The 27,619-nt window shown below is 41.4% G+C and overlaps 1 protein-coding gene across 7 annotated transcripts in view; it reads left to right on the forward strand.

Moving 5' to 3' along the window:
- MAGI1 (membrane associated guanylate kinase, WW and PDZ domain containing 1) overlaps positions 1-27,619 on the forward strand; it is a 671,948-nt gene that overhangs the window by 402,562 nt on the left and 241,767 nt on the right. For all 7 annotated transcript variants that reach the window (XM_090283881.1, XM_090283876.1, XM_090283877.1 and 4 more), the window contains exon 2: positions 1,678-1,794. In XM_090283881.1, coding sequence (XP_090140007.1) covers positions 1,678-1,794 — 117 coding nt within the window. The remainder of the gene's footprint in view (positions 1-1,677; positions 1,795-27,619) is intronic.

Raw genomic sequence — 27,619 nt, forward strand, 5'->3', positions numbered from 1 at the left:
ACACGGTCCTCTGCGTGTTCAGTGGGCCCTCCCTGTGCCCGTTGGGGCACTGATCTTATGTCCATTGGGGAGTGTCCGAGGGATGCCTGGACTCATGGCCCCGTGCACCTGGGCCAGTGAGTGAGAGCACTTCCCTATGTGCGCCCCCGCGACCCAAGGGTAGGGTTGGGGAGTGGATGAGCGCGCCTCTGCGCCTGCGCTCCTCAAGAATGGCCTACCACCCCCAAACTTTCCTCCCCTCTCCACCATCCACTAGAGAAAAATATAAAGGAGAATTCTGTTCTCACTTGCCTGGCAGCACGCTGTCTCCTGTCCTTCAGCGCCAATGCCACTTGGTCGAGTCCCGTCTCTGCCAGGGGGCAGAGATCCGCTCTCCTCCCGACTCCTCTCCGGGGTAGCCTGTGGTCACCAAAAAGCCTTTGTGTACTTCCAGCTGCAGCTCGGGCAGCCGCCCCAGTCAGGAATCCCGTTTCGTCCCCTTTTCCTCCGCTATCCTCACTAAACAGGTTGTTCCCAGATGGATTTTCTCTAATCCAGCAGTGCCTTGGCTCGACTTCTGCCAATGTCCAGCTTGTTCACTGAGATGTTCTGTCTGCAATTAGCCCAAACTGCAGACGGGTCTTGGGAGCCTGAAACCGCAGCCTCTCCTCACTCCTCCGCCATCTTCCCAATCCTAATTTGTGTTTATAATTAAAAAGAAAATAATTACCTTCTTCTTAGGGCACATATTTTTAACAATATAATTTTTTAGCTTTATTTTTGTTCTGTCACTGTAGAGAATTACAAAGAAATAAACACAAAGCTCCACCCAGTTAACTATTGCCTAACAACATTAATTTAAAAAAGAAATATATATTTAGTGTTTGTAAGTCAACACAGGATAGTGAGATCACTATATTTCTATCTGTCTATATAATGAGGAGTGATAGCTCCTTTATTTCCCATGCTCAAGACCTTCTCCCTAAGGGAAACTGTGGTTAAAACTTTCTGATGATTCTTCTATTATTACATGGTCTCTCCTAATTTTACTTTTTCACAAAAGGGATCACACAGCATGCACTATTCTACATATTTTCCTACCACATCAACACAAAAAGATCTAGCTTTGGTACCATGTTTACTAGTTAGATGAACTGCTTTAACTAGTTGATCCTTGGCGGTTATTTCCAGGTTTTTTTGTCTTTATTTTTGTTTATTTGCTGTTATAAAACTGCTGCAATTAACAATACTGGAGATTCTGGAAGACTTATGCAAATATATCCATAGGGCAAATTTCCATCAATTGGATGGGTCCTTGGGCAAAGGACATTTTCCACTTTGTCAGCTATTGCAAATTGTCCTCTTTAGGATGTCAGCCATTGACTCTCTCTCTAATAGTGCCTGCAAATGTCTGTGGTACATATTTTTAATGTAATAACCTAATTTAAATTCTTAGCCTTCTAGTATTAGGTGAAGTGGTGCCCCCAAATTAATGCTGTTTTAATGCTGCTTTATCATTGTTACATTCTTGCTTGCTTCCTCCCCTGCAGCGAAAAACCTGAAGTCAGTCCTCCTAATGACTGGGGGCGGCTGAATAGAAGGGCTTCCTGTGGCTTTCCCACACAGCTCTCAGGCTGCTCGGCCTCTGGGAAGCCTTGTTGTTGATGTGTTCTGTCTGTTTTAATATATTTCCTGCAGGAGGAAAGCTGAACAAGGATCTCCGACACTTTCTCAACCAGCGGTTCCAGAAAGGGTCTCCCGATCACGAGCTCCAGCAGACCATAAGGGATAATCTGTATCGCCATGCCGTGCCTTGTAAGTAACCAGTTTGGGCACCTTACTGATGGGGGTCTGTGTGAAAATTGGAGGGAGAGAGGAGAGCTTGCCTGGAACAGGTGACGGCTTGCTCACTCAGTAGCTCCTTAAATCCAGGAATCATAATCCACAATGGGACACACAGAATAGCACAAGGTGAATTACCTGGCTTTCAAGTATCGGCTCTGCCATTTACTAGCTTATAATGCCAGGCAAGTGATTTCTCCTTTGTAAGGTTCAGTTTTTACATCAGTGTAAAGAGCATCTCAGTCATACTTATAACTTCATAGAACTTTCATGAGGAGTAAATGGAATGCGTACGTCAGTTTTGTTTTATTACGGGCAGGGTGTAAGCCTCCCTAAATGTTAACCATAATTGTTATTCATGGTATGGATCAGGCCTTCAGACTGAGCCCTGAGGGCGGGGGATTCCTATGAAGTAGATTATTGGCAGCTCGGTTGCGGTGAAGTGTTACCATGCACTACCAAATTTCATCCCTATACAACAAGTCATAGGTAGGAAACCTGGAAAGACATGCAAGTATTTGGTTTCATTCAAGATAAGAAGAAAGAATGATTCTGGAAGTTTTCTTGTATCCTTTCTATTACTCCATCCTTCAAAGTTTGAAATATCTTTTTAGAAATATTGTATTTTAACCAATAAAAGAAAGGAAGAATAAATTGAAGTTCAAGGTACCCTGCTTATTGCTGTGATTTGTTTTTTTTAAAAAATAATATTTTGCAAGTAATGTGCTAGAGTGTGAATATATCCTGATACTACTGTAAAATAATAAACATAACCTAACTGAAGGCATGCCATAGCTCTGCAAAGACTTAAACGATACATCTAGACTGGGACCTTCAGAGATCAGATTTTAGAATAGACCCCTATCCTCCATTGTACTTATTGATAAAACCAAGACTCCAAGAGGAAAAGAGGTGGACTTCAAGTAACTTGGGTCAGAGTGCCCAAGTTACTATCCCCTTCTGCAGAGTGGCAGAGCTGCATTGGACAGAGAAAATGTGTTAATGCATTAATGGGAAATTCTGACTTAGTTCTCTTGGGCTTTCAGCATTAGAATTGAAAACTATAATCCTAATAATACCCTAATAATAATTGCTTACACTTGGATTAGTAATAATTTTTAATATTAATCACATGGGTGAAACAGGATTATCATGTTATTTTTATAGATCAAGAAACCAAGGCACTAAGGAAAGCCAATAAAAACAAGCTTAACAATGACCAGGGCCTCCGGTCTCCTGCCTCTGATGTTACTGTCCAATTTTACTCTTAGGAAAACCTTTTGAGGTTGGGATTTTTAATACCCTTTTTACAAATGAGGAAACAGAGTCATGGGGAAATGAGGTATCTGCTAAGTGTCATCTCTTAAGCCATTAGGGCTCTTTCTGTAGCAGTCCTTCAGCTGACTCTGAAGTTCTAGAACTGCAGGTTGAGTGCAGTTTTGGAGAATTTAGTAATTCCAGAATTATGATTGTTCTCTGTGTAATTTTTCCCCTACTTAGATTCCAATTTAAGAAGTGGGGAATGAAGCACACCATTTCTTGATGCATCTGTGGTGTTACTATGGTTACATTTTTGGCATGCTTTTCCATTTATGTTTTCTGCTGATTTTATTGCACCTCAGTGTGAGCTAAATGGCTTGATTTTAAACTTACCACTATGTAGGAACTGGGGCAAAAGTGATGTCAGCCTTTTAAAAACTGGAAAATTATGTTTTATCTTTGCTTGTATAAAGGCTTTGGTATCAATGTTGCATTTCTATGAAACCAATAAATGAGGAATTGGAACATGGAAACTTTCTTCCTACTGGAAAAGAAAGCAAGTACCATTTTAGTTTACATTTCCTTCATAAAATGGGAAGGAAGTTCAGAAGAGGTCTGTTTCCGAGTCTGGGGCAGTGTGTGTGCCTCTGAACATGAGTAGGCCAGGCGAGACTTGGGATTCTGTTATAGGTTTGGATATCTCTGGCCACGCTTGTGTTTATTTTGATTCTTTGACCCATGTGACTGGTAAAGTAGAACCTCTCAACCAGCCTGTCATGCTAATGGGTTAGGAAGCCCTCGATTTGGAGAATGCGTCCTCCTGGTATGTGTAACTGTACTGTAGGGGAACAAGCTTGTGTAATCTCTATTTTCCAGAACTTCCTGCTGCTGCTATTTCAGTGACTTCAGTATTTTGAAAAGGGATGATCTCATGAACAGGTGCTTGCAAGTTGGGCTGGCTTTCTTTACCTATACATTTTAGGAGGCTCATGTGTCATAAGAAATTAATAAAGTCCCTTTGTTCTCGAGTTCTTTTCAGTATCATCTAGTGCAGTACGGCCTTACATGCACTGTGATGGGTTTTACCATTGAGGATCCATTTTGTCTTCACCCCTAGGCAAAGACAGGACAGGTAATGGCAGCTCTATTTCACAGATAAGAAAATGAAGGAACAAACGTGGCTTCCTCAAAATCGAATCATTTCTAAAGGCCGTATTACTCACGTCTCATCTAGTGCTTTTTAAATTTTTAATAGTTTTATTGAGATATAATTACATACCATACAATTCATCCATTTAAAGTATTTATCCAGTGTTATTTTTGCTAGTTATTATTTTCTACTCCCCCTTTATTCAAAAACTTTTATGACCACAGTATGAAAAATTTCGTTGTAGCTGAAATTGAATTATATTTACCATTGAAAATCACCATCACCCCGAAAAATAATTGTGGCAGGAAAGAGAACTAAGTGCAGAATGAGTAAGAAGTCCTGGTGTGAAGACTGGGGCTGCTGCATAGCTGTGTGGCCCATACAATCATGTAACCTCTCTGATCTTGTTTCTGCTTTAGTAAACTGGAAATAAAAATACCTACTGCAATCACCGTCTCCCCAGACACTGCCTACAACCCTCAGAGATGGGTCCATTACAGGAATCAGGCTCAGAAAGGTGAATCGCTTGCCTGGAGTCACACAGTTAGTAAGTGGCATGGTCAGTGTTCAGATAGTTCTGTCTAACTCTCATGTGGGGTGTAATTAGTAACAGTGTGATTAGAGCAGTAGAATGTGGACCATTGGGAGAAGAAGAAAAAAGAAAAGGTTCTCATTGCTAAGTGTTATAGTTTTAGCTGTTTAAAATCATGAAGTTTTATGTCTTGAGGGTGGGGTCTAGGTAAGACTCTATATCTTAAAAATTTAAGTATTTTCTCTCTGAATTTCAAGTAAGTCACTGGTGTGTACAACAGAATTTTAATAATTACTTAATGATTATTTAGCTTTAAAAAATCATTACAGGATTCTCTTGGGATATCAAAGTTTATCTTAATTTTCATTAGATCTCTTCATAGAATACTTATGGAAAACCACCTTTAAATAAATGGATTTGAAATACATGTAAATGTCATCCATGCTACTTACTTCTCTGATTCCTTAGAACCTTCTGGATAATATTCCTGTTTTCTGCTCCTCAAATTTATTTTAAGTTCCCAACCTCCTCTCCCTCAGTGTTTTAGCCATACAAACTTCATCCATTCCCCAAACATACCTGGTGTCTTTTTTTAACAACTGGGTACATATTATTTCCCTACCTTTCCATGTAACCAGTTCACAGCCTTCTTTTAAGCTTTAACCTAGATGTCACGTCCTCCATGAAGGCCTCCATGGATTGCTCCTACTGCCCTCATCAATGTTCTCAGTATTATCATCTGTGACTCACATCGTGCCTGCTGCATGTCTGTCTGTCCTATTAGAATCTAACTCGTCTGAGGTTGGGGACTGTATCTACCTCAGTGACCAGCCCATACCTAGCTTAGTAACTGGACCATGGGAAAAATATCTGTTGAATGAATGAACAAATGAAGAAATGGATAAAGATGCTCTGTGTTTTTGTGTTTTATTTTTTTCTTGGCTACTTCTCATTTGCGAGAAACAGCAGGGCTGCTTTTGCCATAAAGGTTTTGAGAGTCTTGAGCTCCTAGATGACTGATAAGGAGTCCATTGATTACTAGGATGGTAAGCCAGGCCCAGAGGGAAAGTCAAGGCTCTTGTAAGCTTGGAGCTGCAGTGCCCATTCACACTCCTCTTGATTGCTGTCTGGACATCCTGCACCTCCTGCATTAATAGCCTTCCTGCTTTAGGACTTCTTGTCCAAGCTGAGGTGACATCTGAGATGCTTACTTTGGAATGGCTGCTCTTCCTGACACGGCTTGTCATTTACAACACCGAGACTGTCAAAACGCAATACAACTCATCTCGTAGTACTGGTTCTCTGGAATGCTGAATGACACCCCAACACCCCGCCCTGCTCTTCTCTCTCTCTGGGCTCCACTCTAAGGAACTCCCTTTTCTTTCCTAGCAAATGTCATCCAAAAGAGAAAGGATAGGTTACTTTTGTTCCGTAGCTTAACACTTTGTTGATCAAGGCTCTGCCTAACTCTAATACCATTGTAACCTATGTAAGAGTCGTTCATCATTGATCTAAAGGAGTTCACAAAGGGATTAAATTTCTTAGATCTACAAAACAATTTAAACTTGATGTGATGGTAAACATATGGGATCCTAATCTTTATTTGTGCCATTTCTAAACATATTTGAACCTATTAATTTTCTCTTAAGCATAGCTATTTCCGAAACTGCTTGCCAAAAGTCATCCCATCTTCAATTGGAGCTGATGATATGAGCTAGACAAGTTTTATCAGCAGGGGCCAGGATAAAGAACTGGGCGCTTGCACATTGATTCTCCCCTGGAATGTGTGTACCTGTATTTGGGTTGTATTTGACACGAGTGGAATGCTTCAGGTTGTAATTCATGAACTGGACAGTTCTACAAGCATCCCCTGGACGGATCAGATAAGTCACTGGGAACTTCCCACTGTGTGTACTGACCTTGTCCTCTAACAAAGCTGAGTGCTGTCTAAAACAGGTATCACTTTAGCCTTTACAAAACCTAGCCTGTTGTAAAACTGTCACCAGTAACAACAATAATAGCTCTTCAGTTTTGGCATCTTCTGCTGTGTACTAGGTACCCTGCCATCATGCTTATATATATGTCATCTGTAACTCTGGCCTCACTGAGGACACATAGACTATTAAAGGCCTGAACTGAAGCCCATTAGTCTCTTAAATCCTGTCTTGTTTCTATACAATCAAACAAGTTTGTTGCCTATAACACAGGGGAACACTTTTTAACATAATTCCAGTTGAGATTGATTTTACAGCTGTTTTAGACTTAAATAGGTATGCTGGTTTCAAAACTACAGTTAATTTTCTTCTAGCATGTCAAGTTTTTTCTGTACAGCTTATCTTAATGCGACCACTCTAGGCTGGATCGAGCCTGGATCAAGAAAAGCACTAGTGCTCTCCTATTGGCTGAGAGCAAACCTACCTCGAGTGGGGAGGGGTGGGGGATGACATGGAGACCAGGGACAGGTTCATACTTGTCTAGGCTATTCAGTTACACATGAGACAGTGTGGTGAGGAGTTGTGTGCTCCTCTATATAGTGAATCATATTCCAAAGTGTAGTCCAAGTTCTTGTCTGGATACAAGGAGTTAGCAGAATTTATTTTTTTATTTACACACGTACTGATTTCCTTTCCTTCAGATCACGTCTGCCTCAGCTACTTCTTGTCGTAAGTGCCTAAACAACCCTGATTCGTTTTGTTATATCTGTGGCAGTTTCACCATTCCCAAAGGACAAACATCAGCCCATGTGTGAGGCAAGGCTACTTTGCATATATTTTTTTAAAGAATATTTTATTGATTATGTTGTTACAGTAGTTCCAATTTTTTCCCCTTTGCTCCCCTCTGCCCAGGTTCCCCTTCCCTCCAGCCATCCCATCCCCCTTAATTCATGTCCATGGGTCGTGCATATAAGTTCTTTGGCTTCACCCTTTCCTATAGTGTTCTTAACCTCCCCCTGTATTTTGTACCAACCGATTATGCTTCTTAACCCCTGCACCATTTCCCCATTTCTCCCCCCTCCCCCTCCCAGCTGATATTCCTCCAAATGATCCCCATTCCTATGATTCTGTTCCTATTCTGGTTTGCTTAATTGGATTTTGTTTTTATTTTTTAGATTCAGTTGTTGATTGTTGTGAGTTTGTTGTCATTTTAATATTCATAATTTTGATCTTTTTCTTAAATAAGCCCCTTTAACATTTCATATAATAATGGCTTGGTGATGATGAACTCTTTGAGCTTTACCTTGTCTGGGAAGTACTTTATCTGCCCTTTCATTCTAAATGATAGCTTTGCTGGATAGAATAATCTTGGTTGTAGGTCCTTGCTTTCCATGACATTGAATACTGCTTGCCAGTCCCTTCTTGCCTGCAAAGTGTCTTGAGAAATCAGCTGACAGTGTTATAGGCACCCCTTCGTAGGCAACTCTTCACTTCTCTCTTGCTGCTTTTAGGATTCTCTCTTTATCTTGAACCTTTGGCATTTTAATCATGATGCGTCTTGGTGTGGTCCCCTCTGAGTCCAGCTCTCCTGGGACTCTTCGTGCTTCCTGGACTTGTATGTCTTTTTCCTTCACAAACTTTGGGAAGTTTTTCTCCTATGTTTTTCACATAAGTTTTTAATTTCTTGCTCTTCCTCTTCTCCTTCAAGCACCCCTATGATTCAGATATTGGCATGTTTAAAGTTGTCCCAGAGGTTCCCAAGCCTCTCCTCATTTTTTTTTCAATTCTTCTTTCCTCATTCTGTACTGGTTGACTGTTTTTTTCTTCCTTATGTTCCAAATCATTGATTTGAACCCTGGTTTCCTTCCCTTCACCACTGGTTTTGTGTGGATTTTCCTTCGTTTCACTTAGCATAGCCTTAACTTCTTTTATGCGTTTGCTGTACTCAAGTGTATCTGTCAAACCTGTGAGCATCTTTATCAACAGGGTTTTGAATTCTGCATCTGTTGGGTTGGCTATATCCTCATCTGTTATATTGGCTATCTCCTCGTCACTTAGTTCTCCCACTGGAACCTTGATTGGTTCTCGATTTTGGGCCATACTTCTCTGTCTCCTCATCTTGACAGGCTCCTGCGTTTGTTTGCCTCTGTGTCTTAGGTAGAGCTATTGCTCCTCTTACACTTAAGAGGCAGAGCCTTAGGTATTTGTCAGTACAGGGCGACCCATTTCACCATGTTGTGGCGCTGTGTGTTGAGGGGAGGGGTCTGAGAGGGAACAATACCATTTGCCCAGCGCTTGCCCCTTTTCCAAGCACTTCTCCCACTTATGTATGGGACTGTCACTCTTTTAGCTGTTGCCCTGGTCGTCGTTCCCACAGTGGGTAGGTCTTTGGATGTTCTAGTACTGTGGGGGCCCTTTAAACAAGCAGACTCTGTTGAGAGACCGGCAGTTTCTTCCTCTGCCCCAATCCCTACTGGTTTGCACAGTCAGAAGCAATGAGGCTTGATTTTCCCCGGTCCTGGGACTGTGAGCTGCGCAATATGGTGAGGAGCTGGGAACTCTCCCCAGGTGTCCCTCCTGACTTTTTTTTTATGAGATAAATATATTCCTTTATTTACTCTGTTTGCTATTGACTTTGGTAACATTTAACAGTCTGACTATTCTTTCTTTTTTAAGTATATTTTATTGATTATATTGTTACAATAGTTCCAATTTTTTCCCCTTTGCTCCCCTCCGCCCAGCACCCCCCCTCCCCGACAATCCCCTCCCAAAGTCCATGCCCATGGCTCACCCTTTATATATTCTTCTTTTTTTAAAAAATAATTAATTAATTAGTTAAATATTTTAACAATAAAAAATAACAATCCCTCCCTCTCAGACTTAAGACCCTTTACAATCTTATAAAGGACAATGGACGAAGGTCTCGAGCTCCTCTAGTTGCTTCAAGCTGGACATGGTCGTCGTCCTACCTACCCTTGGGTCAAGAAATCCCTAATAAGAGTGGGGGTGTGGAGGGGAGGGTGGCCTTCCCACAAGAGGAAGGGTCGTGCAGACTCCAGGTTGGTTGGCTGTCTCTGGACAATGGCATGCTTGGTTTAACAGGCTGGCATCCTTGTTGTATTCTGGGGGCATCAGGGTTAAAGGACATCATTCAATCTGTAACCACTAGGTGACAAAAGACAGGTATTAATTTTTCAATGTCCCACATTAGGGAAAAGAAGGGCTTCTTTAGAGGAAGGTATGCCAGGTACATCTCACCTGTCCAAAACCCTTTTGCCCATCATACTTAGTTTGGACTGAGGGAAATATTTTAGGTTTCCCCCCTCTCAGGCCTCTGGGCTCTTTCTGTCCAAGCCATTAGGATAGAAAAGAGAAACCAGTTTTCAAGTGAAGCCCACAGACCACCCCGTTCTTCACCAACCCAGCCACTTAGTTCAGCCAAACCATTGAGTCTCAGGAGGCAGCAATGCAGACAGGATTAAGTGAGGCCTATACGTACAGACAATCAATCAGGTAATGAGGTCGTAGGCTTATGCCCTTTGAAAACAGAAAACACATGTTAATTTATGTAACATAACCCACGCACAAGTTTATAGATCTGTAGGACTGTCTTCTCAGAAAAACATCCAGTAGCAAGGCACTTGACATTCTTCTCGCCTGTAAATTAAACATCTTTGATAATGCCACAGACATAGTTTAACTTTCAAATGAAAACAAATTTTAAATGAAAAGAAACTTTAAAGACGGTTAGCTGCACTACTTTATAGTCTACCACTGGGCATTGTGATCTTCCTTGAATCTTGATTTTTCTCCCTAAGATTACCCTCCTTGTCATTAAAGGGACTGCATTAAGTCCATTTTTAATTTATCCTGTTCATTTGCATAAACACAACAAGAGCAGCAAATGATCACTTATGATCTTTAGTTCTGCTTTGCTGGAACTTACGCAAGGAACATTTAGGGTGACCTTCAGTCTGCCCTTCAGGGCACAGAAGCTGAGCCACATACCTGGCATTCAGCCTTGCCTGTAAACACCTGTATTTTCCAGGTCCTCCTGGTTTTCCATTGTGCCTTAAGGTCCCTTTCAGCCATCTTTCAGGAAAACAACCTTCGTTCCTTCCCTGGAAAGATTGCTATGGACCGCTCATCCATCCAAGGTACCAGGCCTTTTATCTCGTGGACTTTTATTACCTTTGAAAGTCAGTCCCAGTTGCTCAGGGCTTTTTGGTAACAACCAAAGCCCAAGCATGTCTCCTTTAGGCATGACATTCCAGTCAAAGTCTTAGTCAAAAAATCGTTATTAACAACTGGTCTTATTAGTTTTATGCAAAGAAACTTAGGTCATTACTTACTTCTTTAGAATGCCAAATTCTGGAGGGATCAGATAGGGAGAAAATATATACAGTGTGAAGGAAAACCCTTGTCCTTCTAATATTCACTGAACTTGCATTTCTATTCTTTATATTTTTATTTTTTCCCCCCACTAAAAATTTTCCTGTTTGTTTGTTTTTCCATTACAGTTGTCTCACTTTTTTCCCCCTCTTGCTTCTCTGCACCCTGTCCCTCCCTTCTCCCATATTCAGTCCCCACCCAGCTGTCCATGTCCATGGATCATTTATACATGTTCTTTGACTAGACCCTTCCCCTTCTTACCACTTCTCTCCCTCCCATCTCCCCCTTTGTTACTGTTAGTTTATTCCTTGTTTACATACCTCAGGTTCAATTTTGCTCATTTGTTTGTGTTGTTCATTAGTTTCCTGTAACAGGTGATAGCATAAGGTAATTTTCTTTTGTTGCCTGGCTTATTTCGCTAAGCATAATTCTCTCTAGTTCCAATCATGTTGTTGCAAATGGTAGAAGTTCCTTCTTTCTTTCAGTACTTATTCATTGTCATTTTCCCCCTTTGTACTTGTGTTCCTCTCTGTCTCTCTCTGTTTCTTCATCTTCTTAAAGCAGACCCTTTAACATCTCTTGCAATACTGGTTTGGTGGAGATGTATTCTTTTAACCTTCTTTTGTCTTGGAAACTCCTTATTTCACCTTCCATTTTGAATGAGAGCCTTGCTGGGTAGAGTATTCTTGGTTGTAGGCCTTTGTTTTTCATTACTTGGAATATATTTTGCCATTCCCTTCTGGCTTGTAGTGTTTCTGCTGAGAAATCTGATGATAGCCTTATTGGAGCTCCCTTGTATGTTATTAGTTGTTTCTCTCTTGCTGCTTTTAGGATTCTCTCTTTGTCTTTGAATGTTGGCATTTTAATTATGATGTGTCTTGAAGTGGGCCTGTTGGGGTTCATCTTCATTGGGACCCTCTGTGCTTCCTGGACTTGCATGATTCTTTCTCTCTTCATGTTAGGGAAGTTTTCTGTCATTAGTTTTTCAAAGAGGTTTTCTATCTCTTGCTCTTCTTCTACTCCTTCTGGAATTCCTATGATACGGATATTATTATGTTTCATGTTGTCCTGCAGCTGTCTTAGAGCCTCTTCAGTCTTGTTCAGCCTTTTTTCATTTTGTTGCACTGTCTGTGAGTTTTTGTCTACATTGTCCTCCAGCTCGCTGATCCGATTTTCTGCTTCCTCTAGCCTGTTTTTAATTCCTTCTACTGTGTTCTTCAATTCAGAGATCGTATTCTTCATTTCCTCCTGGCTCTTATTGATAGCTTCCATGTCCTTTTTGATGCTGGTATAATTCTCAGTAAGTTCCTTATAGTTCTTATGGAGATCACTGTAGTTTTTCTGGAGTTCTTTGTAGTTTCCACTGAGCTCATTGAGCTTCTCCATAATACATGCTTTCAATTCCATATCTGATAGTTGACTCCCCTCTATTTCATTTAGCACTCTTTCTGGGGACTCTGCCTTTCCTTTCGATGGGGGGTTGTTTCTCTGTCTCCCCATTTTTGTTACTCCTATTGTTTGTTGGTGCTTCTTAGAATGATCTGCACTTCCTGGGTCTGCCCCTGGTGGCGTCAGATACTGTACCAGTCTGGGCCTAGGCAGCCTGTTGGAGACTTCCAGGGATCTACTGCCTTTGTCTGTCTTCTTTAATTGTTAATCTGTTCAATCTGTGATTAGCCGTCAGGCTTAAGGACCGTGGGTGTGGCAGCTTAATTCCTGTAGGCAGAGCCTTTGCTTCCCGTCAGGCTGACGCCACTTGGCCGGGCATGGTCTGCCTGCAGTGTGGGGATGAGTCAGCCCTGGGACCCGGCTGGCCGCTTCCCCAGCTCTCCCCTCAAAGCCACCACACCGAACTCTCCCCAAGCATCTCCAGTCCTCTCTGCCTTTTCCCCGCTCGAGCCCAGGGTAAGTGGGGGCCAAAATATTTTTGTATGTGATCCGCTTAAGAGCTCTTTTTCTCCAGCTGTTTCTCTCCGGCTAGCAAGAAACCCTGTGGCTTTTCGCTTTTCTCATCTGGATACTATTTTACTTTCCACTCTGTTGCTGTAGGCTGGGAAGCTCAGCTGGGGGTTTAGACCCTGCCCTTCTCAGGGGGAATCCCCGGCTGCTGAGCTGTTTCTCAGTCCCTTCAGCTGCCACCCGTGTGAGCCCAGCCAGCCCTTCCGCGTCTCCGCACTCCCTACCGATCTCGTTGTGATGTAGCGGCCTTTTCTGTCTCTCCGTGGTTATAAGACTTCTCTCCAGCTGGTGTTCGGTTGGTTATTCCAGATGATTTCTCCAAAATTGCGTTGTAAATCCAGACGAGTTCTGGGAGGAGGTTAGTGTAGCTTCCACTTACTCCTCCGCCATCTTGTTTCTCCCCTCCTGACTTTTTAAAACATATAACTGTGCTTTCTGCTGGCCTGCTGCTGCTACTGCTGCCACCGCCACACCGCGTCCTCTTCGCCCAGGCTCCACCCCTCCTACCTGTCTGGATGAGTAATTTTTTTTTTATATCTTCATTTGTTGGTCCTCCATGCAGCTTGATCCTCTGGAACCTCTGGCCATCTCCAGTCCCGAGGTAGTTGTATTTCTCCTCAGCTGTGGAGGGAGATGCAGCATGTCCGCCTATGCCTCCATCTCAGCCGGATCCCATATTTTGCATATTTTAAAGTAAAACTTGGTAATCTAGATAAGTCTTGGGCCCCTCACAAGGTGTGCAAGCACTGTGTTGAGATTTTACAGATGTGGATGAAGGGAACACGTGATAAATTGCCATTTGGTATACCTATGGTTTAGCGAGAACCCAGAGATCATTCAAGTGACTGTTACTTTTGTATAGTGAAAATGCCAGAATGTAACAGGAAAAATAAATGTAAAATAGAGTATCCTAATCTACTATCAGCTATATGCCCAGTGCCTCATTCAGCTGAAATCCCAGTGCCAGTTTTCATTAAACTACCCTCTTTCGAAAAACAGGAGTATGGTGAAGAACTAAGTGACAGCAACGATGAAGGTTTTGAAACTGAAGATGACTCAGTTTGTAAGGGATTTGATCAGCATGAATTGAATGATTTGGCACGAGATTTGGGACTATCTAAAGAGGCTTCAGAACTCCTAGCATCAAGACTGCACTAGAAAAACTTTCTTGAAAAAGGAGTGAAGGTATTCTACTTTCAATCAAGAGAAAGTGCATTTCTGCAGGACTTTCGAAGTTACGGTGGCTTTGTGTATGTGCCATAACATACATGGTTTAATGGAGGAATTGGGAATTCCAGTCTATAATGCAACTGAATGGCGACTGTTCATCGATAGCTCAAAGCAGAGCCTGAAGTGTGTCCTCCTCCACAATGGCAATTTATATGGTGCAGTCCCAGTTGGCCATTCAGTTTGTTTTCGTGAAGACTATAAAGACATAAAGAGAGTCACTGATCTGTTGCAATATCACAAGCACAATTGAATCATCTGTGTTGACCTTAAAATGGTCTGCTTCCTTCTTGGTCAGCAACATGGATACACCAAGTATCCCTGTTTTCTGTGTATGTGGGACAGCATAGCTCATGAGAAGCATTGGGTGGAGTCAAATTGGCCTCCAAGATCTGGCCTCAAACCTGGTGATCCAAACATTCTACATGAGCCACTTGTTGACAGAAAGAACATTATATTTCCACCTCTGCACATAAAACTGGGTCTCATGGAGCAATTTGTTAAAGCTTTGCCAACTAAAGGAGACTGTTTCAAATATCTCATTTTTGCATTACCTAGCCTGCCATTTGAAAAGATAAAATACCTTCATATTTATGTTTGGTAGTAGAACTTTACTACTTGTACACAATTTGACTTACAGTAACAATATATAGCCTTTATATGAATAAAATAACTGTAAATAAACAGTATATTGAGGTAATTTTTTTCTTTATTTTTCTTTGTATGTACATTTGATTTTTGGGACAAAGGGAGGGTATCCTGTACCTTAAAAAGTTGACGTGATAGAGAAAAACTGGGGTCATTTTTGGATTCAGATGCCAAAAACAAGTGTCAGATCTAACTCAACGAAAATTGTGTTCCCCAGTGTAATAAAGTCAGCATTTGTCTTCATTAATTCTCCATCAGTTCTCAACTCTTTTCTCCTCTTACCTTTACCCATCAATACTGAATTTCCTCACATGCCCCTGCCTGGTTTGTGGCCTTGAGACTCCTCCTAGCCACTGACTCACACCCTAACTGCCTCCACCTAACCTTTCATTCATTTTCCGTTAAAACATATTTGTTCTACATTGATTTCCTATTGGGTTGTCCTCAAATAAACCAATAATTAAAGAAATGAATGATTCGTGCTGTGGTATAGGGTTCTCCATCCTACATAATATCTTAACAGATGACTTTAAATGTGGTGCCGCTAAAAACACCACATACAATGAGATGTTCTGCCAACAAAGCAGATTCATAGGTAAGGTTGAATTCTTATGCTTTTCATTTGTTATTGTACTTTTTCTAGTGCTTAGTCCAGCATTATATACATAGAAAACACTTTAAACACAAGATTGCCTGTATCAAAGGGATTTTCCCCTCGGCTTTTTGGATCACTTCTTGTATAGTTTCCTGTTCCACCAAATATAAGCTGGAGTATGATTTGTGTTTCACAGCGTAATGCAGTAGTCTGTGTAAGGAGTTTCATACCAAATTAAAAAGCCATGGGATTAGAATAAAATGCATTTTATTTAGATATAATTTGGAATTAGGGTCTGGGATCAGGTAACTAAGAACAAATTTTCATCCACATAAGTGTTGGGAGGGACACTGACGATTGTGAGGGAGGTGGGAATGTTCTCTGTTACTCACATAACACCCACCGAATAAATGCCAGGAGTACACCCCATGTTTGTGACAACTCAAAAAAAAAATGGCCACTTTTCATTTCTGTAGTGACCCTTAGGGAGCACTGAAGTCACCAGAGTTGAATCTATACTGAGTTATCCTATCAGTCAGTTTATTAGGAGGATTTGTACCTTCCTGAATTGGGCATTTCCTTTTCTCCTTGAGGCTAGAACATTCAGGTGGGATGGGCTTTCAGGTATGGTGGGTTAGAGTGGCTGACAGGCTCTACCACTTACTGGTTTTGTTGACTTGAGTAGGTGACTGAGACTTTCTGGGACTCCATTTCCTCATCACCATTATTGATGTTGATGAGAAGTTACAGAAGCCCCTCGCGGTGAGCATGGCAAGTCATAGTCCTCCTTTAGTTCAATCCTCTTTCTTTCATGCCTTCTTTCCTTTCCTTTCTAGGATGACTCCTCAAGCCCATATTCTCCCTTTTCTCTTTTCAAGTTCTCATTAGGCTTTGTGCCTTATTTATATGACTTTTGTTGAGTAACAACCTAATACTAGAAGCTAGGCAAGAACATGTGAAGATTAATAATTGGGTGATTTAGCCAATAATAGGCATGCTTGAAACAGCACTTTCACTGCATTTCCCCAGCATCAGCTAATTCTCCAATATCCTTTTTCTTTGTGTTGCTTATTATATGTTGTTACCCTAATTGCCATTGTATATTTGTTGAGTCGATGAAGTCATTGGTTAAAAAAAAAAAAAAAGAAAGAAAAACTACAAACTTAAGAGCTCATAACACTGGACTTGATTTATATGTGTCTGTTAACAGACTCACATAAACATGGTTTGGCTGGTGTTCTCAGGAGTGTGCAAAAAGGAAAAGCCATAGGAGTTTAGATTTAAGTTTAATTTAAGTTGATGTAATTTATAATCTTCTTGTGAAACATGTTAGACCTGCCGCACTAGTTAATAGTAATATCTATCATTAATTGACTATGTACCAGGCACTGCGACTCTCTTTTAACTCTCTCCAAACCCTGAGAGGTGTAGCGTTATCATCCCTGTGTTATGAGCGTGGCAATTAAGGTGTGGGGAGCTCAGGTAAGTGGTTTGCTCAAGGATGCAATTTACTAACGATGGAACCCAGATTCAAATCCAATTTAACTGCCTCCAAGAATCCAAGTTCTTGGTATATTTCTCTGGATGCAGTCCCCTTAAAGAACATTTTTTAAATTAATGTGTTAAATTTTGAGAAGAGTCTTTCCCTAATAACATATGGATTAGTCCTTGGCTGGGTCTAGGATACTAAAATATCTATTTGGCAGTCATGTTAATTTTATTTAATTGCTTTATAATTTTAGCTGACATTTTTCATCAAGATTTGTTGCAATTATAGAGTGATTTCCACAGCAATTTATTAAGGGACATGGACGTTTCACGGTATTCTTACCCTTTATTATTTAAGAGATGGTTTTACCACATTTTAACTTCCCAAGAGTCATTCAAATAAAAAGAAAAAAGTACAATATATTTTAAAAGAAATTTTCTTGTGTCAAATGTGTTTGATAAAAATATTACAGATAATTTTCCAGCTTCTGTAACAGATTATGTACATTTATGCTAAAATTCAGATAGGGACACTTCACCATTTATACTCTGATGGGCTAACCAATGAAATGCAGTACCCCAAATTATAACCTGAAATTTAAATAAGAATATGTCACTTGTGTTAATTCGGCTATAATATGAGTAGACTTCACTCAGTGACTTATTTTCCTATTGCATTTATAAAGGAGCAATTACATATCCCTATTTTTAGGAACTAGGCTCTAATGTATTTAATGTAAAGAGCCATGGTAGAGGCAACTTACTCTCAAATGGGTACAAAACATTAAAAATGGTTAAAAATGTATTATATGTTGGGAGAGAGAAGGAGAACAAAATGACAAGCCAATAGATTGAAATGTTAATATTAAGTGAATCTGGGTAAAGGGTATATAGAATTCTTTGTTTTATTTTTATTTTTACAGATTTCTGTAAATTTGAAATTATTTCTAAATAAGGTATTTAAAAAATAAATCCATACAAAAAATTAAAAATCAACCAGTATAATTTGGTGTAAGGGGATTGATTTTATGTGTTATGTTTTTGTTTTTCCCCATTACTCATTATCAGTACTTTTAGCCCATAAATGAGATTTTGTTATTGAAGTATAGAGAGACTAGCCTGAAAGACATTGTACATATATTATTATTTTTAGTATTTTTATTGATTGATTTGAGAGAGAGGAAAACATCAGTTTGTTGTTCCACCTATATATATGCATTCATTGGTTGATTCTTTTATTTTTATTTATTTTTATTTTTTATATGCTTTATTGATTATGATGTTACAGTTGTCCAAATTTCCTTTCCCTTTGTTCCCCTCCACCCAGTGACCACCCTTCCTTCAGTTGTCCCCCCACCTTAGTCCATGCCCATTGGTTGTGCATATAGTTCCTCTCAACATATTCCTGTCTACTCCACTCCCTCCAACTATGCTTCTTAATTCCTGTACCATCTCCCTCCCTTTCCCCCTTCCCCTTCCCCCCTGACCTCCCCCCATAATTTTCCCATACCTATACTTCTTTTCCCACTCTCGTTGACTACTTAGTTTGCCTTTGTTTTGATGCCCTAGCTTCTGTTGTTGGTTGTTGTGATACAGTTTTCATTTTAATGTTCATAGTTTTGATCCTCTTTCTCCTAAACAAGTCCCTTTAACATTTCATATAACAGTGGTTTGGATCTAACAAACTCCTTCAGTTTTACTTTGTCCTGGAAGCACTTCCTCTATCCTTCTATTCTGAATGACAGCTTCACTGGATAGAGTAATCGTGGTTGTAGGTTTTTGCTTTTCATTACTTAGAATATTTCTTGCCAGTCCCTTCTTGCCTGCAGAGTTGCTTTGAGAAATCAGGTGATAGTCTTATTGGGACACCTTTGTACATCATTCTCTTCTTCTCTCTTGCTGCTCTTAAGATTCTCTCTTTATCCTTAATTTTTGACATTTTGATTATAATGTGTCTTAGTGTGGTTCTCCCTGGGTCCAGTTTTTTTGGAACTTTCTGTGCTTCCTGGACCTGTAAGTCTATTTCCTTCCCCAAGTTAGGGAAGTTCTGCTTCATTATTTTTTCACATAATTTTTCAATTTCTAATTCTTCTTCTTCACCTTCTTACAATCCTATGATTCAGGTGTTGGCCCGCTTATAGTTGTCCCATAGGTTTCTGAGCTTCTCCTCATTTTCTTTGCTTTTTGTTTCCTCTTTCTGTACTGGTTCACTGTTTGTTCCTTCCCTATGTTTTGATTTCTTGATTTGATACCTGGTTTTCTTTCCCTCACCACTGGTTTCATATGTGTTTTCATTCATTTCAGCAGGGCTAGCCTTCATTCCTTCCCCGTCTTGTTTAAGATCTGCTGTTGGGTCTGTAAGCATTTTTATAACCAAAGCCCTGAACTGTGCCTCAGAAAGTTTTCCTATCTGCTGCTTCATTAGATTAGATATTTGCTGTTTGGTCAGCTGCATCACCGGGATCTCTGTCATGATCTGTGCCATCCTGAACAATTTTGTGTTTACCTTTGCTTCCTGGGCAGGGCTGTCACACCTCCTATGCTATAGGGGGTGGAACCCTGTGCACCTGTCACAACCAGGTGACCCTTCTCACCATGCTGTGGCGTTTTCTGTGGGGGTGGGGGTCTAAGATGGGTTCCTGCTGTTCATTCTCCATTGAGAGACTGGGAGCCTCCTCCTCTGTCCCCACCACCTCCATCCAGGCTTCACAGTCTGAGTAAATGGAGATCTGCCTTCCCCGGAGTTGGAATTGCAGCGAGGGGTGCTCCCCAGGCACTTCTCTCCTCCCCTTACATATGGGTGTTTTTGCTTACCGCCGTCCTGCTGCCGTCGCCAGCACAACTTGACCTCTCTGCCCCGGCTTTGCCTCTCCTACCGGTTTGGACTAGCACCACTTCTTTATAACTTCATATGTTGGACTCTCATTCATTTTCTGGAACTTCTGGTTATTTCTGGTTTTGTGGTAGTTGTATTCCTTCTTAGTTGTGGAGGGAGATGAAGCATGTCAGTCTATGCTTTTATCTTGGCCGGAAGTCCATTGGTTGATTCTTGTATGTGCTCTTCTACAACCAGAAGAAATCTACCCATGTGATTGATTGTGAGCAAGTGACTCTACTTAATATCTATAAGCTTAACATGTCTTTAAAAAAGAATGTGTTTATTAAGGGTATAATAGTTGTACTCAGCGTCCTAATCTTCAGGCCCAGTCTCTAGATACTGAAGTCCTTTGGATGGCACTTGCTCCTCAGGACCTCCTAAGGCTTGAGAGACCACTTAGGTTTTTGAGTCTTCTGAAATATAAATACAACAACAACTAAGACCAATGCAACAGCAAAAGTTAGGACATGGTTTTAATGTTTGATTTAATTTGTGTTTTTACCATACACAAAATAATGCAGTTTAATTGTGCTATTCACTAATTGCAAGATGGATAAACCATTAACTTAAGGTACACTGAAGTCAGTAATAGTCTGGTAATAGACTCCAAGTTTAAATATCTTTTATTCTTTTTAGTGTATCTTTATAACTATAGACACAACTTTATTGAATAAAACAAAAGTCTAAATTGGAGGCCCTTTATGACTAGGAGACCTGGGTCATATGATTTTCTTGCTCTTTTCCTTCCTCAGCAACCTTGAGAAGTATGTGGGTGACACCTCTGAACCAAGGCTTGGCTCTTTCACACCCAGCTTCCGTTGCTTGTTAATGGAAGAAACCTGAGCAGGGCAAGTGACAGTAACCAAGGCCTGTATAAGCAGGCAAGTGACAGTGACCAAGGCCTGTGTAAGCAGGCAAGATGGGTGCTTCCAGAATCCCAGTGTTAATCAGGGCACAGCCTTCTCCTTGTTCTCATCACTCCTGTGATCAAAAGAAAACACTTTATTCCTGGACCATGTCTTCTGAGGTTGCCACATTTCTAGTTGGGGCTTCTCTGCTCTAATGGCCTATCTATTAGAAGTGGAGCCATTCATTTGCCTTAAGTGCTTTGCTTTGAAAAGTGAGACAAAATTTGGTTATGCTAGAAATCAAGTAATTTTCAAGGTCAACAAGCTGCTGACCTGTAAAAGATTTATTACTTTTGCTTTCTAATTGCAGTTGCTGTACATAAGTGAACTTGACATTTTTCTCCTTTCCTATCTCATAGGATGACATCATTATAGATAGATCTTACAGGAATTGTAGGAGTTACAACATCTGTGTTCTTTGTTTTCATCATCAGTTGATTTGAGGGATACACATTTCTTATTTCCATCTCTAAATGGTTTTGCAGTCTCAACTTCACTTAATTAGTGATGGGGGGGCACCATATCTATTTTAATGGAATTTTGAAAAAATGTTGCCTGAGTTGTAGATAAAATACTCTTCACATGCATCTTATGACTTGAAAATGAGACATCATATAAAAGCATCAGGGGACTGAAATTCAGCCTAAATGTTGCCTGCTTGACTACAGCTAATTCTTGGAATATACAAGAAAGTCTTTGACCCAGCTCTCCCAGTTTTTCCCCAGGGGATAAAAATTTGCGGCTAATACAGGTTTGATTGAGTTTTATGTTTGTTGCTGAATCTATACTCCCATAGGCTACCTGCTGAACAGTGGTCATTCAGACTCCTTCATATCGCTAGAATTAGACATCCCCATGGATGTTTGGGATCCTGTAGGGGAATTTCCTATCTTCTTAGTTCACTATAGATGTGAATCACTTACAAGTTGAGAAACACTGTCAGATATAACTAAACAAATATGCTATCTCCAAGGATCATTGACTAGATGAAAAAAGAAACTTGTTGATATGGCAATTGCTGTTTTGTTCTGAAATCGTATTATATGCTTTAGGGGCTTGGCTTGCCTGCTGCATCATCCTTCTCTCTCCCTTCCTCTGTTCTTTTCTCTCTCCCACCTCTTCCCTCTCTCCATTTCCTTCTTCCTCTCTCTTTCCTTTTCTTCTACACAAACTGGTCCATTTCCTCCCCATCTTCCAGACTCTGGTGGTTTAGCATGACAGTTATGACAGTTACTAGGCATATTTGGGTTCTAACACAGATTTTTTTTAAAACTTGAGATATTAAATAGTATAAGAAGCTCTATAAATTGTAGTGCAGGGCTTGATGAATTTTTGCACACACACACGTGTTTGTGCACCCACATGTACACATACATGCACATCCATCCACGTAACAGTTACCCAGATCAATATATAGAACACTTGAGCTTTCCAGCAGCCTCTGTCCTGTCTCCTCCTACTGAACACTTCTCCCTCCCAAAGGTAACCATGGTTGTAAATTATCACCCTGGATTAATTTTGCCTGTTCTAGAAGTTCATGTACATGGAATAATACAACATGTATTCTTCTGTTCTAACTTCTCCAGCTAGCATTATTTCTGTGAGATTCATCCATATTGTGTGCTTGTAGCAGCAGTTCAATATTTTATTATTGCCATGTTTCTCCATTCTGTTGATTAGAATTGTCTCCAGTTTTTAGCTCCTGCTGGCAACATTCTTCTACGAATGAATATAGGTACTCAACTGGCCTTTTTACCAAACCTTTGATGTACTATATCTTTTTATTATATCCAGCAGCGACACTTGGTATATGCTCAGCAAACATTTGAGGACAGACATATACAGAGAAAGCTTTTGGAGGAAATGCACACCTGTGCTAGAAGTGATTGACATGTCAGTGAAAACTAGCACTGAGAAAGTTTTCTTTGTGCCAGGTGCTCATCTAAGTGCTTTGCCCTGTTCTTGCTCAGTCTTTATAACAGTCCTGTGAGGTAGGAACTCTATTCCCCTTTCCAGGTGAGAAAGCGGAGACTTTGTATAGTGAAGCCTCTTACCCAGCCCCAGGTGGGTTTGAACAAGCCTTATTAGTGGTCACATTTCTGCAACATTTAATTGGCCTGATTGCTAATCATTTCTCTAATTGCTTTTGAATTGTTCAATGAGGGAAATTCTTAGTCCTTTTCTCACAGTTGTTTGTTGCTGCCACTCTAAAGTGTGCCCTTGAGGCATAAATGCCTCCTAATGTGATAGGGTTGGTGACCTCAAAAGAAGTAAAAGAAACATTGTAGATTTCTCTCTCACTCCACACAAGAACACAGGAAAGGCTTCATGAAGACATTGAGAAGATGGCCAGAAAGAGAGGTCTCACCAGAATCCATCCCTGGCACATTGGTTTTGGGCATCTAGCCTTCAGAACTGTGTGAAAATAAATGTTTTGTTTAAGGACCCCATCTGTAGTATTTTCTTATGGCAGCCCGAGAAGGCTAATACAAATACCTACTTCTTAATATTTTGAACATTAATTTAAAGCAAATGAGCTTTGAAAATGTAAAAGCCACAGTCCTGCATTTCAGTCTGAAGAGCAGATATTCTAAGCTTGGGTAGTAACAAATGAACATACTGGCTTGTGGGGTATGTGTGTTGAAAGTTTTCTTTTGTATGTTACTTTTGCATGTATTTCAGTTGGTGCCTGAATTAAAGACGAGAATAAATAAATAAATAAATAAATAAAATAAAATAAAATAAAATAAAATAAAATAAAAGTGTGCCCTGAGGACACTGCTTAGTTCGACCTGAAGGTTTAGAAGTCAGGAACCCCTGAAGGAAGGCTGGCCCAGGACCTATTGGTTTTAATTTTTTGTGTGTGACAAAAGAGATTTCAGAAGAAATGCGTTTCAGCATTTCTCCTGGTTTATGCTGAAGACCACACAAGCTCAGAGAGGCTCAGTTTTTGAGATCAAGTATGTACTCTGATGAAAAGCAAGTAGATTTTCATGAACTCTTTTACTTCTGCTTTACTTATGCATAGAAACCTGGTCTTTGGAGCTCTGGTTCAAAAAAATTTGTTAAGGATATTTCCAAACCAAATGAGTGCTCTTTTTCTCCCTCTATTGAAGACTAGAAAGCTATCCTTGAATCTTACTGAATAAAACCTTCTTTCTTTCATAAAAAAGTCATAAAGAATGAATTTTGTATTTTTGTTCTCTTCCATGCAGTCTCTACACAGTTCCTTGCAAAAAAAAAAAAAGCAATTTAATTTATACTGCATAGTCATTTTCTTGTGGAAAACTTAAAAAAATACAAATCCCATTTCTCAACATTAGGTTGTAGCTCAAGATTTTCAAAAGGTCACCCCCCCCACCCCCACAATCTTCACTTGGGGCTATCTTCACTGATTTGAGAGAGAGAGAGAGAGAAAGAGAGAGAGAGAAACACCAGGGTCGTATTGGTGCACAAGACAAGGCTCCAACCATTTGAGCCACCTGGACAGGGTGGATTGTGAAAGTTTTGGGTAAAATCAGCTTTCTTTTTTTTTTTTTCTTTTTTGATAATGATTGAAAGGAATATGATTTAAATGTCCACATGTATTATGTACATGGTTGAGAGAGACACTATTACCTTAAGTTTATTTTTATTTCTCAAACCAAAAATATAAGCTAATACTTTACATCTAGCTCTCAAGGTGTTTCCACCTTCCTAAGAGTAAATGTGAAACAAGCAAGCAAAGGAATATGTTTTTCTTTCAAGGCCTCTTGTTTACTTTTTCTGACAGGTTGAGTGATGTCCAGGGTGCTGGTGTCTGCACTTGGCTAATTGGAGCCCTGAGAAGTGTTCCAGTTTGCATGTCCCACAGAAGTAGAGGATGGGACTTTCATTTTGTGGAGACAGTTTACACAGAGATAAGGTCATAATAACAATAGTAATAATAAGTGACATTTAGTGAGCACTTTCCAGGTATGGTGAACTGCACCAGGCACTTCGTATGCATTATCCTCACAACAAGTAGGTAGGTTTTGTTCCATTTTTTTCTTCATGGAGAAACAGGCACAGACCTGGCAAGTAACTTACCCAAAGTCACACAGCAGGAAAGTGCAGAGATGGGTTGGAACCCAATGAATCTGACTTGAGAGTTGAGTCTTTCGCCGTCATGAGTGACCAGAAGGACAAGAAACATTAGAAATGCATTCCACCCCTGGCTGCTGTGGCTCAGTGGATTGAGCGTTGGCCTGCAAACAAAGTGTCACTGGTTTGACTCCCAGTCAGGGCACATGCCTAGTTGCACGCCAGGTCCCCAGTTGGGGGCGCATGGGAGGCAACCACACATTGATGTTTCTCTCCCTCTCTTTCTCCTTTCCCCTTTCTGTAAAAACAAACAAACAAACAAATAAATAAATAAATAAAAATATTAAAAAAAAAAAAAAAGAAATGCATTCCTTCTACACCCTGGGTGTTCAGGGAATGGACAGACATCCACATATACAATGACTGTTTACTGAATAATTAATGTGCAGGAAAAAAACTTTTGTTTTCTCATCTGTGACATCCCACTGACTGCATTGGAGGAAAAGACCTGTGTCTTACCTGAACAGCTCTGCTGTCCCATCACCTTTCCCCTCTCATTCTTAAGACTGCTTTCCCATCATATGGACCTCAACCACTTTTGAAGCGAGGGTCTGCACTGCCTTCTCCTCCCTACCTGGCAGGAGGAAAGATGTTCCTTGCTTCTGCCTCTCTTTCCCATTTTCTTATTATTCTTCTCTCACAGCCTCCTCCAGCCCCTTCATTTCTTTCACTTTGAACTGTAGCAAGTAGTGAATTCCTGGAGGATGATTGCACCTGACTCTTAAACACCTGGCTGAGGGAAAGGCAGGCAGTGAGGCTGACTTCCTGCTTTGACAATCTGGGCATTCTCTGCCTTATGACAAGGAGTGGCTTCAGCTTACCTCTCCAAAGCCAACCTCAATAAAGTTTTCTCATCAAGCAGGGTGAGGAGTAGCAGGGAGGGATGTCTCCTCAGAAACAGAATGGAGATAATATCTGGGCTCTTACAGATCCTTTTAAAGAGTAGGTTTGAATGACACAGATAAGCAGTAAAGAAACAGCTTGATTCTGAACCAAATTCTATCCTTAATTCTCGAAGTGGCTGTTCCTTGAAAGTAGATTCTTAAAATTAATATTCTAAGCCTCTCAAGCCACCTTTATCTTAACTCTACGGAAAATATTATTTTAAACATGAGTATCTTTGAAATTCCCTCCAGAGTCAGGGAAGAGGCAGAAGTGGGTCCCATGGAAGGTACCTGTAAGCCTTCTGTCCGTGGTCTCCTGAAGTCAGGGTTGCACCCCAAACCAAGAGAATCTCCACTCTCCCCGCTCCGCCTTCATCCACCCAGCCTCCTGCATCTTGCCAGTGGAGCAGCCCCATTTCCCACCTCCCCTTGGCCTGGGGCTCCCAAAGGGCCACGGGAGTGATGAGGACCTGATTTGCTTAGCCCCAGAGACAGTGCCCGCCCCGCTCAGCTCCGCCTGCCCCGCAGGTGCAGCCTTAATCCCCCTGGCCTAGATATCCGGCAGCCTCTGGGAACCCGGGCTCTGTGATGTAATGCTCTTTTTTTTCACACTCCCTGCTTAAATACAGATGGAAATTGTTGTCATGTGTTAGAAATGTCGCTAGTAATATAAAAGGCGCAAGCTTGGGCATCTCTCCCTTCTCGCACCGTCAGCTGCTTCTGCCAACAGCGCCTTCTTCCCTCGCAAACCGCTTTGTGGTCAGGTGGCCGAGGGGTCCCTAAATCGCCTAGGAAGGGGTTCGGATCCCACCCCCACCCCCGCCTCTCTTTACAGCTGCTGCAGAGCCAAGGACGACCGTGGTGGTAGGCTCTTTCAGGCTCACAAAGGGAAGGATTAATCTTGGCGATTGGGCTGAGGTTTGCAGGCAAGTACAAGTGATCCAAGATCGCCCCCTCGCCGCTCCCCGCCCACCTCTGGACTGGAACGCTCCGCCGCTGGAGGAAGCCTGGGGACAGGCAGGCGGCGGGAGAGGCGCCCGGCCGTGGGAGGTTTGCGCCTGGGTTGCGGGGAACATCCATGGAGGTGAAAATGCCGTGTGTATCGTGTGTGTGGACCAGGGAGGAGGGGCGGGGAGAAACCGGGCCAGCTTGGGAGGGCAAGATGGCTGAGGCTGCGTTTTAATTCATCCGGCAGGCCCATTTGGCTGGGCAGGGTGGGAGGGGAAGAGGGAGGGGTAAAAAAAATCGGGTCAGTGGATAGGGAGAGGCCAGGCTCTGGAGCAGATGCCGGGCGAACAATGGGGCTTTTGAAGGGGATGCTGGAGGAAGTGTGGCGCATGCTTTGTATTGCCTCCTCCGCATTGCAGGTTGGAATCGGGCAGCTAAATTTTAATGAAGTGCATTCCAAAGTGTGCTCGTCAGTCTGGGCTTTCGGAGCGAGGGTCTCGGCTGAATGGGGACTGGGGATGGGAGGGGGAGGGGTTCGGCGAAATGAGTTCCTGATGGATGGTAAAGGAGAAGATGAAAGTCTGCTCAGTGTGGAGGGCTGGGGAAGGGGTGGGGGAGAATCAATACGTCCCCGTGCATATTAATAGGCTCCAGCAGGTGTTAGTAAATGTATGGTGCTGCATTGTTCAGGCGCCCGCTTCTCCCTGGCGCGGTGGCAAATGCCTTTGCTCTTTGGTGGGCTTCGCAATCTCCCGGGAATTAATAAATAAGGAAGGACTTGCATCCGCATGCCTTCTCGTTTTCCCCGTTTTTAAAAGAAAGAATATCCTTGCAGAAGGCTTTTTAAGTTTGCTTCCTGGAAATTAACATGTG

Source organism: Furipterus horrens, unplaced genomic scaffold, assembly GCF_987537825.1.
Source record: "Furipterus horrens unplaced genomic scaffold, mFurHor1.1.pri manual_scaffold_7, whole genome shotgun sequence".
Lineage (NCBI taxonomy): Eukaryota > Metazoa > Chordata > Mammalia > Chiroptera > Furipteridae > Furipterus > Furipterus horrens.